The 16780-nt window shown below is 38.5% G+C and overlaps 1 protein-coding gene across 1 annotated transcript in view; it reads left to right on the top strand.

Moving 5' to 3' along the window:
- The first annotated feature begins 1565 nt into the window (after positions 1-1565).
- The window catches only part of LOC143104842 (acidic mammalian chitinase-like), a 32602-nt gene continuing 17387 nt past the window's right edge, over positions 1566-16780 (top strand). The window contains exons 1-5 of the mRNA XM_076269175.1: positions 1566-1819; positions 1933-1989; positions 2326-2494; positions 3929-4053; positions 4155-4278. Coding sequence (XP_076125290.1) covers positions 1566-1819; positions 1933-1989; positions 2326-2494; positions 3929-4053; positions 4155-4278 — 729 coding nt within the window. The remainder of the gene's footprint in view (positions 1820-1932; positions 1990-2325; positions 2495-3928; positions 4054-4154; positions 4279-16780) is intronic.

The following is a 16780-nucleotide window of genomic DNA, read 5'->3' on the forward strand; positions in this document are numbered from 1 at the left end:
GAACATCCTCACTCACCTAAACATCAGGCCCCTTCTTAACTGGCAAACCTCATGGTTTCTCTCAAAGCTATCTCACTCAGATAGAAAGCTTTCCATATTTGCATATTCAATATATCCTCAATGCTCTGGTAAAAAAACTAACACAAAAATTCAAGAAATCTAGAATTTAATAAACTCCTGAAGCATCCCCAAATGTCCAAAACTCCTTTAGACTAAAACTCTAGGGTTTCAAGTTCTTTAATAAAATGAATCAATCAAGTTCAACTCCCTCTGAAATTCCCCCATGGATATTCCACACCATTTTACCCTGACTGTGTATACGCTCGCAGACACCTGGGGCCCCTCAAAAGCTTGTGTGACTAGGCCTCATCCTTCTGTGCAGGTCGTCTCCACACAACCTATCAGATTCTCAATGACAGCATTCTGACAGAGTTGCAGTGCGGCTTGGCTTTAAGTTACACTGCTTATAAAACATAAAACATCACCTGTGCAGCCCCAGCTCAACAGAAGAAAAAACGCTCAAGGTAATGTTAAAATAGGTCAGATAGCAGAACTCTATCTTCAGTTAGGCTGATGCCTGTGAGTGCACCCATAATCAAGTATTCATAACATGATTAATATGGCTATTTCTTACCATGTGTAGGCTAGTTTGTGCAGTGGGGAAACTATTTACAATTATGGTATTGTGTATTATCTATATTATTCTTTTCTATATGTTTAGGACAGACAGTTAAGTCTACAGTGGTGCTACAACTGAACTATTTAAAGGTCAGCAAGTAAGTTTGACTCCATTCAGCATAAATGTTTCACCACACCTTATTAATCCAACCAAATCCCTATTGTTGCAGGCAGCTCACTGTGCCGGGATTAGTGTGTGCTTCACCTCACTGTGTGTTCACTGTGTGCTGAGTGTGTTTCACTAATTCACGGATTGGGATAAATGCAGAGACCAAATTTCCCTCACAGGATCAAAAGAGTATATATACTATATAATACGGAGTTGCATTACATTGGTTGCAGAAAAGGCCTTAATCTTCCCATAGTGTCCTCTGGGATGGGTCTCATCTAAATGTAATCTGAGAGCTTGTTTGTGTTATGTTGCACTGCTCTGGCTTTAGGTCTGGAAGACAGTCTTCCCATGGACACACACAGGGAGTTCCCTATGAACAGCACATGAGAGATGCAGTCGCAAGCATCATTTACATTTATTCATCATGAACTGGAGACTTGCTTGGTTAACAGGTAGGATTGATGCATATCATGTGATAACATAATTGTATTCCATATTTATTTCATACAGCATTAAGATTATTATTAAAACATGTAGAACATGTGTAAAACTATGACAGAGTTGAAGAGTTTTGTAACATTATATCTCAAATTATTCAAGGTCTGAATCTCCTCTTTCAGTTTGGTAAGTTACAGAATGTTCCTTTTTGGTTTATTATCAGTTTTTGCATGTAAAGTTTGTAATTTCAGTTTCCAGATGTATACTTTAGATTACTTGAATATACGTAATGTCTGATGATGGAACTCTGGAGGCAGATTAAATTATCTTTCTTTCAATGGCTGTTGTGCTTGTCAACTTGTTAAACTTGCCGTTTCCCCATTCAGCCACCACTTCAAAACTTGTGTGCTACTTCACTAACTGGTCCCAGTACAGAGACGGGCCGGCCAGATTTTTACCAGACAATGTGGATCCCCATCTGTGCACTCACCTCATCTTTGCCTTTGCAATCATAAGCTATGGCAATGAGCTGGTGGCCTCTGACTGTAATGATGATGCACTTTATAAATCCTTCAATGCCTTGAAGACTCGGTCAGTTCCCAGAGTACACATGCTAGTTATGTTATTGAACTATTCAATGTATCGTTAAAATAAGGATTAGGAACTTGATGGAGATTTTGACTGATTTTGATTGCTTTCTACAGGAACCCAAAATTAAAGACTTTGTTGTCTGTAAAAGGGCAGGACACAGATTCAGCTAAGTGAGTCTCTTATTTTATTGTTGCATCAATCATGCATTTTAATTCCATTTTTGTTCTGTTTGGTTTGTCGTGAATGATTTGAGAAATACACAATATTAAATTGTGGGGATTATTACACAAAATAAGTAGGGAGAGTGATAGGAGTTCATTGCTGAAGTTCTTATTGTTCACCTATGATACTAATCACCATCCTATAAAAATAAACATTAACATATACCGGTATAATTAACCACAGACAAAAACAGCGGTTTTCCTTTAAGTGGTAGGTCAACTGTATAGCTAAAGATGCTGCTTGAACATGAGAGTTGTTCATGTGATGTCAATTTTCATTTTCAGCAAATTCTCTCAAATGATGTCTTCCTCCTATGCACGGCAGCAGTTCATCCAGTCCTCCATCAGACTACTGCGGACATATGGCTTTGATGGACTGGACCTGGCCTGGCAAAGCCCCGCATCTCAAGGGCGCCCTCCAGAGGACAAGAGGAGATTTACACTACTATGCAAGGTGTTGGCAAGGAATTTAGTCTCTTTTACAATGTTCTGTTACTCACATATTTGGTTTGCCTTTTGGATTATATTGCCGCTGGCTTTTGTGCATCATAAGGAAATGTTCACCCTGGGACATGTATGTCAGCTTGATAGTTGTTGGAGTTAAATTGTATATGTACATAATAAATATAAATTTTCTTTAACTCTGCTATACAAACAATATCATGTAGCAGTGGCAAAAAGTGCATATTGTTTGGTATTTGGTATATTTCTTGTATAACAAAACAAGATCTACATGTCCCAACACTTAGTGATGGGGACGAGACCGCCTATGAGTCCGAGTCAAGACCGAGTCTTTGAAGTGTCGAGACCGAGTCTGTTGGTTTTCAAATACAGTCGAGTCCGAGTCAAGACCGAGTCTTTGAGGAAGCAAGTCCGAGTCGAGACCGAGTCCTTTAGGAGTCGAGACCGAGTCGAGACCAAGACCATAAAAAAATGTCAGTTTTCATATTCATAATTTAATATCACCCCAGTTAATAATCAACCATTAGGCCTACAGACTAAGCTAGATTGGGAATTGTTTAGAAGAGCAGTCTTAACGTCTTAATATGGACTATGCTGACCTACAGACACTCACCGGCAGCAGAGCCATAGAGATAAATAAACGGCTCTGACGGCAGTATCTTTGCATTGCATGGGATGTCATTTTCAAATAATGCCGGTCAACATTGCATTTTATTATTATTGTTGTTATGTGTTGTCTGTTTTTTTATATGTAAAAAATGCGTTGGTCTCGAGGACTCGGTCTGAAATGACGAGTCCTTCTCCTCCCACTGTGGTCCGAGACCAAGTCAAGACCGAGTCTTTGAAGGAACGAGTCCGAGACGAGACCGAGAAAGCAGAAATTGGTCTCGAGACCGGTCTCGAGTCCGGACTCGAGTACTACATCACTACCAGCACTATATAGCATCAGTGTGCTTTGTCACTTATGTGCATGGCTTCAGAAAAATATTTTAATGTTAGATTATCTTTTGAAAGAGTAAGAGTAGAGCTCAAGCCCTCTCCATTGTCTGTAATAATTTGAAGAGTTTAATTCCAAAACGCTATATCCTCCATTTTAATGAATTTTCATAAGTAATTTCAGTGGACCTGTAATTGGGTAGGCCTATTGTTATTTTGATTTATCTTTACTCAATCAAAACAACAGAACTGCAATTTTATTGATATGACCTGCAATACACAATTAAATGACATGACTTTTTTCAACGTTTTCAACATTTTAGAACCAAACTCTTCATTTACATTTACATGTACCAGTATTCATTTAGCAGACACAGTTGTCCAAAGTGACTTACATCTGTCAATATATTACAAGGGATTACATTGTCCCCCGAGCAACTTGGGATTAAGGGCCTATCTAATGGTTGTGGTATGATCTTGTCATGCCCAGGAGCTTGTGGAGGCATACAAGGCTGAAAGCAAAGCCAGAGGTTACCAGAGACTGATGATCACTGCTGCTGTGGCTGCAAAAAGAAATGTAATTTACATTAGCTATGACGTCCCACAGATCTCACAGTAAGTCAGAGGAATATTTTACACAACAGCAGTTTCAGCACCATTTGGCAACCACATACAGCTAATGACACATTCATTGAGCAATACACATGTACTTTTAGGTACCTGGACTTCATCAGCGTGCTGACCTTTGGCTTTCATGAAAGTCAAGAGAGTCTGACTAATCACCACAGCCCATTATATAGTGGGGAGCACCAAACAGGAGAGAGTCTGCATTATAATGTAGTGTGTATCCAAATTCTTATTTTCTCTCTTTCTCTCTCTCTCTCTCTCTTTGCAAACATGTCATGCTCAGGGAGTACACAATTGATCTTTATTCTCAGCACAACGGAGTAATGTAGTCTTGCAGGGTAGCACTAGTCTCATGCTGGTTGCAATGAACTTACAGTACCTACAGTACACACCAGTGGGGTTCCAGTGAGATTAATCCTTTTCACAATGACCACTATATGGAAGAATGACAGGAAGAAATGTTACTCAGACCAAGGCCCTGAGTTTGACGGCGATATCACCGGTGAATATGGTACACTCTCAAAAATGATGTGTTAAATAACTACACATTTTTTGTGTTATCACAATTTGAACACAATTTGTGTTATTTTGTGTTGTTAATGTGTTATATTACTGGAATATACTGCCCAACACAACATGTGTTAAATTATTGGCCAATCCCTGGTGTCCTGGATGAGCCGTTACCCTGAGAGGTTCTTTCTCTCAGCAGCACTTCATTTTATCTTGGCGCGCACTTGAAGAAGTTGCAAGGTGGCACTGGCACACAGTGGATGTAAATGTCTGAATAAAAGGTGAGGTAGACCCATGTCTTCAGACGTATTTGTTATGTTTATTTTAAAGACTGTTGAAATGTGCAATATTGTAAAGGTTAAACGATAATAAACTAAAATAAAATCCAGCATCGATTGTTAGCCAAGTAGCAGCTAGCTTTAGCACCGAGGTTATTGATAAGCAATCGTTGTGCTACCTTACATTAACACACTTTAAAAAACACTGCCATACTTGTAGAAACTAAAAAAATCTAACGTTATGTCAACTCGTATTGCTATGTGGGTAAATCCGCATTTTGGGTAAAGTTTTAGCTATGGACAGCTAACGTTAGCAAGCCGACCACATTGGTATGTATTTTAAGCTAGCGAATTCAGCTAGCGAATTCGGCGGAAAGGAGCTAGTTCTAGAATGCTAACGCTATGCGCTAGCTAGACGCTATGATTGCTAACATTACAGGCGGGAAACGTTGCTTTGTGTGGGAACTGGTATGACCTTGTAACAAGGTATGAAATGCTAGGGCTCAGGATGTCAAAACTACAAACTACTATCTACGTTATACATTACGATAAGTTACAACAGTATCTAACGTACTAACTACTATAAATCATGATAACCACCGTTATTGATTTAGTTGCATAAGTTAGATAACGGTGACCGTTTTATTCCGAACAATCAGTGGTTAGCAGCTATAAGCTTTAAGTGAGTCATAACAGACATAAGGTCAGGTAACGTGAGTGTAGTCCTGATTTTATATGCCGTTATATCTCTTCTGCTCCATGACATAACATTAGAACATGTTCTACTACATACAATGAATCTACAAGTTAGCGATGATGAATGAACTCGATGCATTTAGCGCGCTGCCAAGGGAAAACACATTTGTATTCCGAATGTGACACTAACGTTAACGTTAGTGAACACGGTTTGATGAAACGCTATTGCATGCAGTTAGACCCAGTGTTGAACTACATCTATGCATAACGTTATGATTAGCTATCGTTTGTAGTTTATAGTGTGTAGTTTGCTTTTTTGGGGTGCAGGTTAAGCAGTAATGTGACGCATTAATGAAACGGTAATCAATGCTGGCATTTTGATAATAGCCTAAAGCAGGGCTCTACAGTGCGCCCATTTCACGTAAAAATGATGGCGTGCGAGTGCAAAAAAAATATTTAGGCGCACTGGTGCGAATTACTTCTAACCATGTCAATGTTTGTCTCTAACGTTATGATTAGCTATCGTTTGTAGTTTATAGTGTGTAGTTTGCTTTTTTGGGGTGCAGGTTAAGCAGTAATGTGACGCATTAATGAAACGGTAATCAATGCTGGCATTTTGATAATAGCCTAAAGCAGGGCTCTACAGTGCGCCCATTTCACGTAAAAATGATGGCGTGCGAGTGCAAAAAAAATATTTAGGCGCACTGGTGCGAATTACTTCTAACCATGTCAATGTTTGTCTACAAAATACACCGCAACATCGAGAAACATTACTGTGCAAACCATAGAATCACGTCGCGAATGCAGCTTAAAAACTACACCTCCCATTAACGTTAGCAGTTTCGCGTTGTGACTTGCTAGTAGTCGCTTCTATCAAATCCAAGAGCGCGCAGAAAAAGCGGAAAGTTAGACTAGCCAGCCAAGATGCAAAGATTAAAGAAATTAGTTCTTCTATCCACCGAATTCATCGGATATAGGAGGAACAGGATGATATTCTGAGAATGCAGTGAGAGAAGGAAAGGTAACATGCCTTTTAGCCCAGTTGAGGTATTGGCTGCAATATGCAAAATGTAGCTGTAGCGAACAGGCACAAAAGTAGCCTCCTGTAATACTCCAATTTTATTCAAAGGTACATGTAGAACGCTACTGACAACTCCAGGCTTCCACGCATGCTTGTTTGTTTACACTCAATACAAGCTGAAGTGCAAAACGAAAGTTTGCCTACCTAACGTTTGCCTACTGCCCCCATCAATGCAGATATTTAAAAAAGGATAAAAATATATATCCTTGATAGCCTATGTTGGGTTTTGTGGAAGAGAAAATGGACTGTTTTAGTAGTAGTATTAGGCAGTATGCAGTCAGATAGGTCACCATGGGCATATTTGGATTAGCTACAGATGGATTCACAAATAAATGAATTTGGCAGGATACTTGATGCAAATATGGCAATGTATTATATTATTTTACATTAACAAAATGTAGGAAAATAGAACAGACTGAACATAAAGTAGGCACTGATCTTTAAAATCCTGTTTCCTGTAGCCTAAATGTTGTCAGTCATTCTTAATATTCGCAATTGGTGCACTGGCATGTTTAACTGTTAGCTGCAGTGTAATGTTAGATTATGTGTAAGTTAAGTACAGAAGTGACTGTGCGCCCAAATTTTTGTCTGTGGTCCTACATTTTTTAACTTGGGCGCACAAGTGCTCCTGGAAAAAAATGTTAGTGTAGAGCCCTGGCCTGAAGTAACATTTCGTTTCTGACCAGTTCGCTAGTCACCAAGATTGTGTGTTTATTTTGGAAATGCTGAATAATTTAAAATGTAAACTGTATGGAAGTTGAAATAAGTTATGTGTTCACAATATGGTGTGATATCAAATTTAAAAGAATCTATTTTGTTGCAGCCACAGTACAAGGAGACATGGAGATGCCCAAATCGCTTGTTACCATATTTCTGGATGACAAGGAAATCAGCAAAAAAATATTTCAGCTGGAGTCTGTCGAAGAGATAGTAGATGCCTGCAAATCGAATGCAACACTACTCCTTAACAGTGAACTCCTTGAATGTGACAGAATTCTCAAATTCTCCCCTGAATTCAATGAATTCATTGATATAGACTGCCATGACTTTGTTCAACACATGGACAAGTTCCAGGTGTTTTTCAAGACACGTGGAGCATCAATTTTGGTATGTATGATATTCTCAATGCAATGATAATTCTTTAACATAACGAATGAAACAAAGAAACAAGAAAAGTACCACTATGATTTGTATATTCTAAATAACTACTACCGCTTTAGTATAGACACAATGACCAATATATACAAGGGATGTTTGATAATAATAATTTGTCTCCTGTAACATTTTAAGACTGAACACTCGGATGCAGTGGAAATAGTCACAACAAATCAAATCAGGGTATGTACACCATCTAATGTGATAACATAATATAACGAATTAAACAAAGAAACAAGAAAAGTACCACTATGATTTGAATATTCTAAATAACTACTACCGCTTTAGTATAGACACAATGACCAATATATACAAGTGATGTTTGATAATAATAATTGTCTCTTGTAACATTTTAAGACTGAACAATTGGATGCAGTTGAAACAAATCAAATCAGGGTATGTACACCAACTAATGTGATAACATGAAAAATACTAATTGGAAATAGATATTTATGGGGCTTGCAACTTTGCAAACAAAAGTATACTTAGAGCTACTAGAATGTACAGTATAGAACAAGAATGGCTGGACAGGACAAAACATGTGATGTGAAGGTCAACACTCAAGTGAACATCTTAGCTATGTAGTAAATAAGCATTACTTGTCATAATTGTGTGACTGGTCTTTGTGAACTACTTCATTCATCCAGTAGTCAACAAATGCATGCAGTGAATACTTTCTGTACTAATGAACACTGAAATCATCAGAAATGGTTCATGTATGTGGATTTTATTTGTTTGTTTTCTTCCCATCAACAGGATCCCATTGGTGTTGAAACTCTTAGAGCAGTTCTTGTGAGGAAAGGTGCAAGTGTTCTGGCAGATTATGAGGCCTCTGGAACACTCTCAGAGTCTTCAAGAAAACTCCTTGTTAAAATCGCTGTCAGTGAGTTGATTGAGAGGAAGGGATTGTAAGTTAATACACCATTTTACAATTCACTTTAGCTTATAGGTACTTCTTCGCTTCTTTTAAAATGTTTCAATATTAATACGTCACTTCTATTGTACATTGAAAATATCCATACAATGTATATCAGTACTTTTTGAAAGTAGTGACATAGTTATAGACTGAAAGAAAGCCTGTTTAAAAAGTCTGTAAGATAGCTGTATACTCTTTTAACTCTATATTTCACTGATTTGAATTATTTGTTTTAATCGACAGTTATCCACAAAGTGAAGACAAATCCAAGTTGGCCAGATCTATGGTAGCACTTTTCCCGTCACTCAAAATCAAGATGGGAGAGGAGAATGAGGGATATGTGAGTAGTGCTCATTCATTGTTATAACAACTGTTATGCCAGCAGCCAGATACCTTGTCTTAGCTGAATTACTGAAGCTAAGCAGGTGTGGGCCTGGTTAGTACTTGGATGAGAGAGCTCCTTGGAAAACTAGGTTGCCGCTGGAAGTGGTGTTGGTGGGTGGTCAGTAGGTGGCACTCTTCTCTCTGGCCAAAATGATAGATCCCAATGTCCCAGTGCAGTTACGGGGACACTGCACTGTAGGAGATGCCGTCCTTCAGATGAGACGTTAAACCGAGGTCCTGACTCACTGTGCTCATTAAAGATCCCATGGCAAAGAATAGGGGGTTCCCTGGTGTCCTGGCTAAATTCCCAACCTGGCTCATTCAATGTGGCCCCCTAATCATTCCCCACTGTAATTGGCTCATTCACTCCCTCACTCCACTTCAAGCTGGTGTGTGGAGAGCGTTCTGGTGCATAATGGCTGCCGTGCATCACCCAGGTGGGTGCTACACATTGGTGGTGGTTGCTAGTGAGGTCCCCCCTTCCATGTGACGCACTTTGAGTGTCAAGAAAAGCGCTATATAAATGTAATGTGGTGTTATTGTAACTGGGAAAGTTAAAGTACTATAATTCGGATATGAGTTTTATAACTTAATTTAATGGATTTTTTTAAGATTTGAAATTATACAATTAAAGCATATTTACTGCTATTGTACAATATAGAGCATTCATACATACTGGTTCAGTGTATGTACATTCATGTATAGGAATGCCCTGAATGATTATTCCCTGTGGTGAGTTGGTCATCTACTTTAGAGTGAGTGACTCAACTGACAGAAAAAAATTGAAAGCTAGACATAATGACCACTATATCTGCATAGAGATTAAGCATTTAGGGTTTCCTATTATTTGTACACATTTGTATGTATTCTACATACTTTTGAGAATGGAAAACTATTAAGTTCCTTTTCTTTTCCAGGAACATTTCTATGACCCCATATCCCACAGTGGATTCCTTGAGATCCGACTCCGAAATCTAAGGAGGAATCTTCAAGATGATCAACGCCGTTATCAGCGCAAGCGTGTCAAGTCCACTGATAACCCTAGAGCGTCCATTAGGGTGGAAATGCCTGCAGAAGGGGATGATTCAGTTAACGAATGGATGACGGTTATAAAAAGAATGAGACCGTGTCAGGAAAACCTCAGCACCATCAAAGAAGCCATGGACAAAACCTATGCTAGTCGAAGGTTGTGGATTGCTGCTAGACATCCAACGTTGGAGGAATTTTTTGCAGAGTTTCCACGCTTTGTGGACATGCCATACATGGTGAGTGCATATTGTGTTGGGACAATGAAAATAATGATTAGTTGGATTAGTTGTCTTTAACCCTTTAGCCGCCAGGGTTTAAAAAGAATAAATTGGATTTGTACATCAAAATTTCAAAAGGCCATGGCTTGCAAGTGGTCAGAGATAAAGTCCTACTGTAAATGTGAAAATCATTGAGTATGAACAGAAGTTTATGAAGGGGGTAAATTTACTCATCTAATTTGCATATTATGACGTCACTGGATGGCAACCACCGTGAATTATGCACATTTCAGTAAATACTAGATGTTGAACATATTTGAGCAGTTTTACTTTATTTTTTGTCATTTCACCGACATAACAAATGAATAGGAAAACAGTCACATGATATCATTATAATTATTCAAATGACTGTATTTTGTCCATTTATGTAGTTTGACACAGAATTCGGAAAAATGTTTCCTGGGAAAACGGACCTATTCATCCGAAAATGGGAGGGAACCATCATCCCGAAAATACTGAAAATGTCCACCAGTGAACCTGCAGCTGCCTTGCCACCAGTTCCTGAGGATGATGGTAGGAGGAATTATCTCTGTTAAGCTTTTGTGCTACAGTGAATGAATGCATTTGATTTTAACAAGTAAGAGTTTACTAAATTTGTTTGTTTTTATAGTTTCATGTTACAGAGCTCTTTGTAAGCTGGTACATCTGCTGCCCCCCACTGCATCAGGCAGGGGCAAAAGGAACACTAAATGCAGTGTCAAGTCAGCGTTGGGCTACCTCTTGGATATAAAACCGGTAGGCCCCTCCTATAGTAAATGTGCTTACTGTGCTTAATGTGTGCTTACAGTATGGAACGCCTAGCCTGACGAGCCAGACCCACATTAAAATGTAGGGTCTGGGCACTCACCGTTCGCAGTGCTCAGTCCGAGGGGCGGGATAATCAGTTGTCTTTCAAATTCCCTCTGCACGCAATAGGACAGCGGCAGCGCTATGCGTCCCATGCGTGTCCCACCAGCGGAGCTAGTTGGCTAGTTCAAACGTTTGCCAACTTAATAAAAGCTTAACTCGTGTCACACTGTTCGCCAGCAGCAACATCCATCTTATTTGTTTTCAAGTAGCAGGGAATTCAAGCCAAACCGTTGCAACTCTGCCATCAATCATTATGTTAAGCCCACCTAACGACTCTATACACGATTTCATTGGCCTGATTAAGTTTCGATTTCTGGAGCTCACAAGCCAACGGAGAGTTGCTAGACTAGCCCTGGCAGCAAATGTAATTTGCTGCCGCTAGGGGCGCGTCTAGATTTCTAGGCTATGGAACGCCTATATTGTATGTTTTGCGTATGTTTATGGTGCAGTGTTATATCTGGCATAATGTAAAATGAGTATTGTCAATTTGTAAATGGCTTGAAACCCTGAATATGTCTAATGACTTGTTTATGTTCTTGTTCTTTCTTTAAAATAACAGACTGGAACCAGCATTTCTAGTGTGCTGAACAATCCTGATAGACCAGTAGAACATCGCCAGCCCCACTTGGTGTGCATTGGAGATCCCTCCGCCTCCGCCCAATACATCATTGTCGCAGAAAACGACAAACTTGCAATTCCTCTTAAGGATAACGGTTTGACCTGTGCCATTGACAAACTCTTCAAAATGATTTGGGTGTGTGATGTTGCATATCCTGTCCAGCTCACTTCTGTCTTTCACTTCTTTGAGAGTGTTTATGAAGTGCCCCTCTCTGGTGGGAAGAGAGCTAAAGTTGTGGAGCTCATTGCAAAGCTCCAAACTATGATGTAGCCAGTTTTACAAACATGTACTGTTGTCCCAGGTGTAAAATGAAAGTGAAAGATGTAAGAAAACTAATCAATCATCTTAGACATGTGCATGCATTATCTGATGGACAGGATTACACAATTATTTGCGGTCAAAACCTTTGCCAACGAACATACCATAACTTTAATTCATATGCCAGACATCTCAGGAGAGACCATCCTTATACTCAAAACTTAAATACCAATTTCACTGAGACTTTGCCGGACTTGTCACCACCATCATGCTCTAATGCTGATGATTGTTCTGAAACTGATATGGACATTTCAGAAGACAGAACTTATAACTATGAAAAGTGCGCGGCAGAATTTGCTGCTAAAATGTACTCATCTTCCAACTGCACTCTTTCTGATGTTCAAAGAAACATGACATGCTCTAAAGAGCTACTCGGCAGGGTATTGGATAGGTTGCAAGAAAAGACTGTATCTGTACTTAATAGTCATGATATGTTTTGTAATGATCCAGATGTACAAAGTTTGATGGAGGAATTTGAAAGTGGGAGGAATATGTTTGATGCATTAGATACCACCTACAAAATGAACAAATATTTTTCAGAAAATCTGTCTCTGGTGAAGCCAAAAGAAGTTTTCTTGGGATATCGAAGTGACACAGAACGAAAACAGGGTGTATTAAAACAAGCGCTAATAGCGGATACATTTCAGTACATATCAATTATTGATACCCTCAGGTTTCTATTTGAAAATGAACAAATGCAGGAGCTTTGTTGTCAAACCAATAAAAGCAGTGATGCTAAAATGTCTGATTACTCTGATGGTATTCGATTCAGGGATAATGAATTTTACAACAAATTTCCAAAAGCTTTACAAATACAACTTTATTTTGATGATTTAGAAACAACAAACCCTCTTGGATCCAAAACCAAGGTGCATAAATTGGGTGCTGTGTATTTTTGCCTGAGGAACATACCTGCTCGTTTTAACTCTTCTCTTGAAAATATTCATTTATGTTTACTTTTCAATTCCATAGACAGGGAGGTTTATGGGTTTAACTCAATATTCAAACCTTTGTTAGAGGATTTAAACATTCTTGAAACAAGAGGGGTGGAAGTACAGATACATGGGAAAAAGTCTTTATTACATGGTACATTATGCTTATTTACCGCAGATAATTTGGCCTGTCATTCAGTTGGGGGTTTCTTTGAAAGTTTTTCAGCCAATAGGTTCTGCCATATATGCCTGGTGCATAAACAAAATGCCCAACATGTATTTAATGATGATCTCGTAGAATTACGTAATAGAGACAATTACAGTCAACATGTTGAACTTAACAATCCTCCTTTAACCGGCATTAAAGAAGACTCTTGTCTTAACTCTTTGAATTTTTTTCATATCACTGAAAATGTTTGTGGCGACGTGATGCATGACGTGTTGGAGGGAGTAGCCCCGCTGGAATTGAAACTTATGCTAAGACATTTTGTATATGATGAACAACTATTCACAGAAGACCAGCTTAACAGCCGGATAGCTGGCTTCGACTATGGGTTAAACAATATGAAAAGCAAACCTAGTGCCATTATTCATTTAAGAACATCAGAGAATCCCATTAGGCAAAATGCAAGTCAGATGTGGTGTTTGTTGCTTTTTTTACCTTTCCTTATTGGGGATTTTATTGATGAGGGAAACAAACATTGGCAATTATTTATTTTACTTAGGCAGATTTGTGATATAATATTTGCACCTGTTGCAACAAAAGGATTAGCGATGTTGTTGAAGCAGTTAGTCATTGATCACCACACTTTGTTCAAGAGTCTATATGACAGGCCTCTGATACCGAAGCACCATTTCATGACGCATTATTGGCGAATGATGGTGTATTTTGGACCACTTGGTAAACTTTGGTGCATGCGCTTTGAAGGTAAGCATGCTCCACTAAAACGGCAGGCCCAGGTTGTGTGTAATTTTATTAATATCTCAAAAACATTAGCCTTCAAGCATCAGGTACAGGCAATGTTTAACTGGAAATTGGGTAGTCCTCTTAAAGATAAAATGACTGTGGCAAACAGTTTTCCAGTCTTACTTGGTTCATTAAAAGAAAATGTCTGCTTAATTGATAACCTAAAGGCGATTGGTCGTGATGTTGGACAATGCAGCTCTGTTCATGTTGCACACTCTGTGACTGTGTTTGGTCAGAGATATCAAACTACTTGTATATTACCCCTTAACCGCAATGAAAATGGGGAGCTGGTTTTTGGAGAAGTAATGCACATTTTACCAGAAAGTGAAAATCAAAATGTTCTGTTTTTCTTAAGGATACTAGTTACAAAGTTTTTCCATAACCATTTCCATGCATTTGCAGTCCAGAGAACAGAGGACTTTAAACTAATTAGTATAAGAGATTTAATTGATTTTAGACCAATGCATTTGATTTTTTTTAACAATGATATTTTTGTAAACCCTCGCTATGAACTTGTGTAAAGTTCATGTGTACAATATTTGTAATAAATAATACATAATTTCACATTACGCTGTCAGGAATTCATTTGTATTACACACATTACTTGATTGAAATAATTTCATAATTGTCTTATCTGTTAAGATCAATAAATATACTAAAAATATAAATAAAACAACAACATGCACTTAGTTCATTATAGGCTGTGACTGAATTGACATTGTTGTTTATTATTGCTACTATCCTTATTATAGTCTGACTCTGACCAACATCTTAATTTGCTCCTTGTTAAATTTAAGTATTAAATTGTCTTGTATTTGTATAGCTTTTTGACAAAAGCGTAACCATAACCAAATTGACACAAATTGTGTCAACTATAACACACAGGTGTGTTAAAATATCAACACAGTAACTGTGTTAACCATAACCAAATTGTGTCAACTATAACACACAGGTGTGTTAAAATATCAACACAGTAACTGTGTTACATGGGTTTAACACATAAAATAACACAAAATGTGTTGTCCTTACCTAAACACATTGATGTGTTAAAAATGTGTTGTTTCCAACACATCCTTTTTGAGAGTGTAGAGCATGCACAGTATTGAACGAGAGAATTGCCAGCGGGAAGGTGTGATCAAAGGCAATCAGTGGCTTGAGCCATGGTTGGTTTCAATTAATGAAAGGTTTGGCTAAAGCTGACCAATAGCAGTGTTGAGCAATTCTTTTAAATGGAATGTGTCAGATTACAGTAGCCTTTGAAATCTCTATATGGCACATCTGAATAGTTTTTCAAAGAATAATATGTAGGCCTAGCATTTCTTCTGCTCTTCCAAACATTTAAATTCACAAAAACATTGTTGTAGCTGTTTTAAACAGTGTATAACATCTGACTAGGCTGTTAACCTATGTAGTAGGGCCCAATACGATTTTAAGCAAAACATGATGCAATATAACATTCAATTATGAGTCACACTGAATTGTGTTTTAATGGAATCCTGATGAGATAGCCTACACGATAATGCCAAAAATGATCTTATACTTAATATCTGATAACTACAGGCCAACTATTGTAATATTATATTCTCATCTGGCTTTAGTATTAATTGGAAAGACATAGGAACATAGGGAGTTTGGTGTGTCTGCCTTGTTTCATATGTGTTGGCCATGCATTGAAATACTATAATACGCTCTGTGGATAAACTATAATACGCTCTGTGGATAAACCCAATGATGGTCCCAGGTGCGAGAGCGCTACGCGGGCCCCATACCGACATACTTTGGCCCAGGATGAATTAGCTCTGATACATGCAATACTCATTAAGAGTGACGTCAATTGTTTATGCAAAGGGCCTGAGGCACCGAAGTAGTTTAGAAGTTACAGATTACAATTTCAAATAAAAAACACATGACTACATAGGACCCATTTACGGAGCCCTAGAGGTGTCATCGCAAAATGTTTTGCATGCATGTTGAGAGAATGTGCGCTCGTTTTACTTAATTGTGCTCACGTTTAACTATATTGTGCACTCGTTTTACTAAATCGTACGCTCGTTTTACTAAATTGTGCGCTCAGTTTACTAAATGCAATTTATTATATTGTGCTCTCGTTTTACTAAATTGAGCTCTCGTTTTAAGCATAGTTAAACGAGGGCACAATTTATTAAACGAGTGCACCATTTACTAAAACGAGGGCACGATTTACTTAAACAAGGGCACGATTTATTAAAACGAGAGCACAATTTGTGAACATGGTTATAGAACATTGTGTGCACGATCTACTTAAACGTGGCCACAATTTGTAAAACGTGCACTCAATATTGTCTTGACACATAAACATGAGCACGTTATATCGATCTAGTAAAACGCACGCACGAATAATTAAAACGTGGGCTCGAAGAAATTAAATTGTGTGCACAAAAATGTAGTGTGGTGTCAAGGGGTATCCCCGGGAATGATGTCGGGAGGTGTGTCGCTTGTAGTGACGTAGGGGGAATCTCATTGATTGCATTGCACCTGGATATAGCCCTGTTAGGCTATAGGTGGGAGAGCAGGTGATTGTGTGTGTTTGCAAAAGCCCCTTGCCATCTTCGTCCAGCTGAATGTTTGCCGAAGTTTTGAGTGTTTGTTGAGGTCCAGTTTATGCAGAGCTGTGGTGTTTATCGCGAACGGTGAGCTGGGCTACATAGCCTGAGAAGCTGAGCA

The sequence above is a fragment of the Alosa pseudoharengus genome, unplaced genomic scaffold (genome assembly GCF_046254945.1).
Source record: "Alosa pseudoharengus isolate Yale_2024_CS ecotype anadromous, Long Island Sound unplaced genomic scaffold, YU_APseudo_1.1 YU_APseudo_1.1_scf_5, whole genome shotgun sequence".
Taxonomy (NCBI): Eukaryota; Metazoa; Chordata; class Actinopteri; order Clupeiformes; family Clupeidae; genus Alosa; species Alosa pseudoharengus.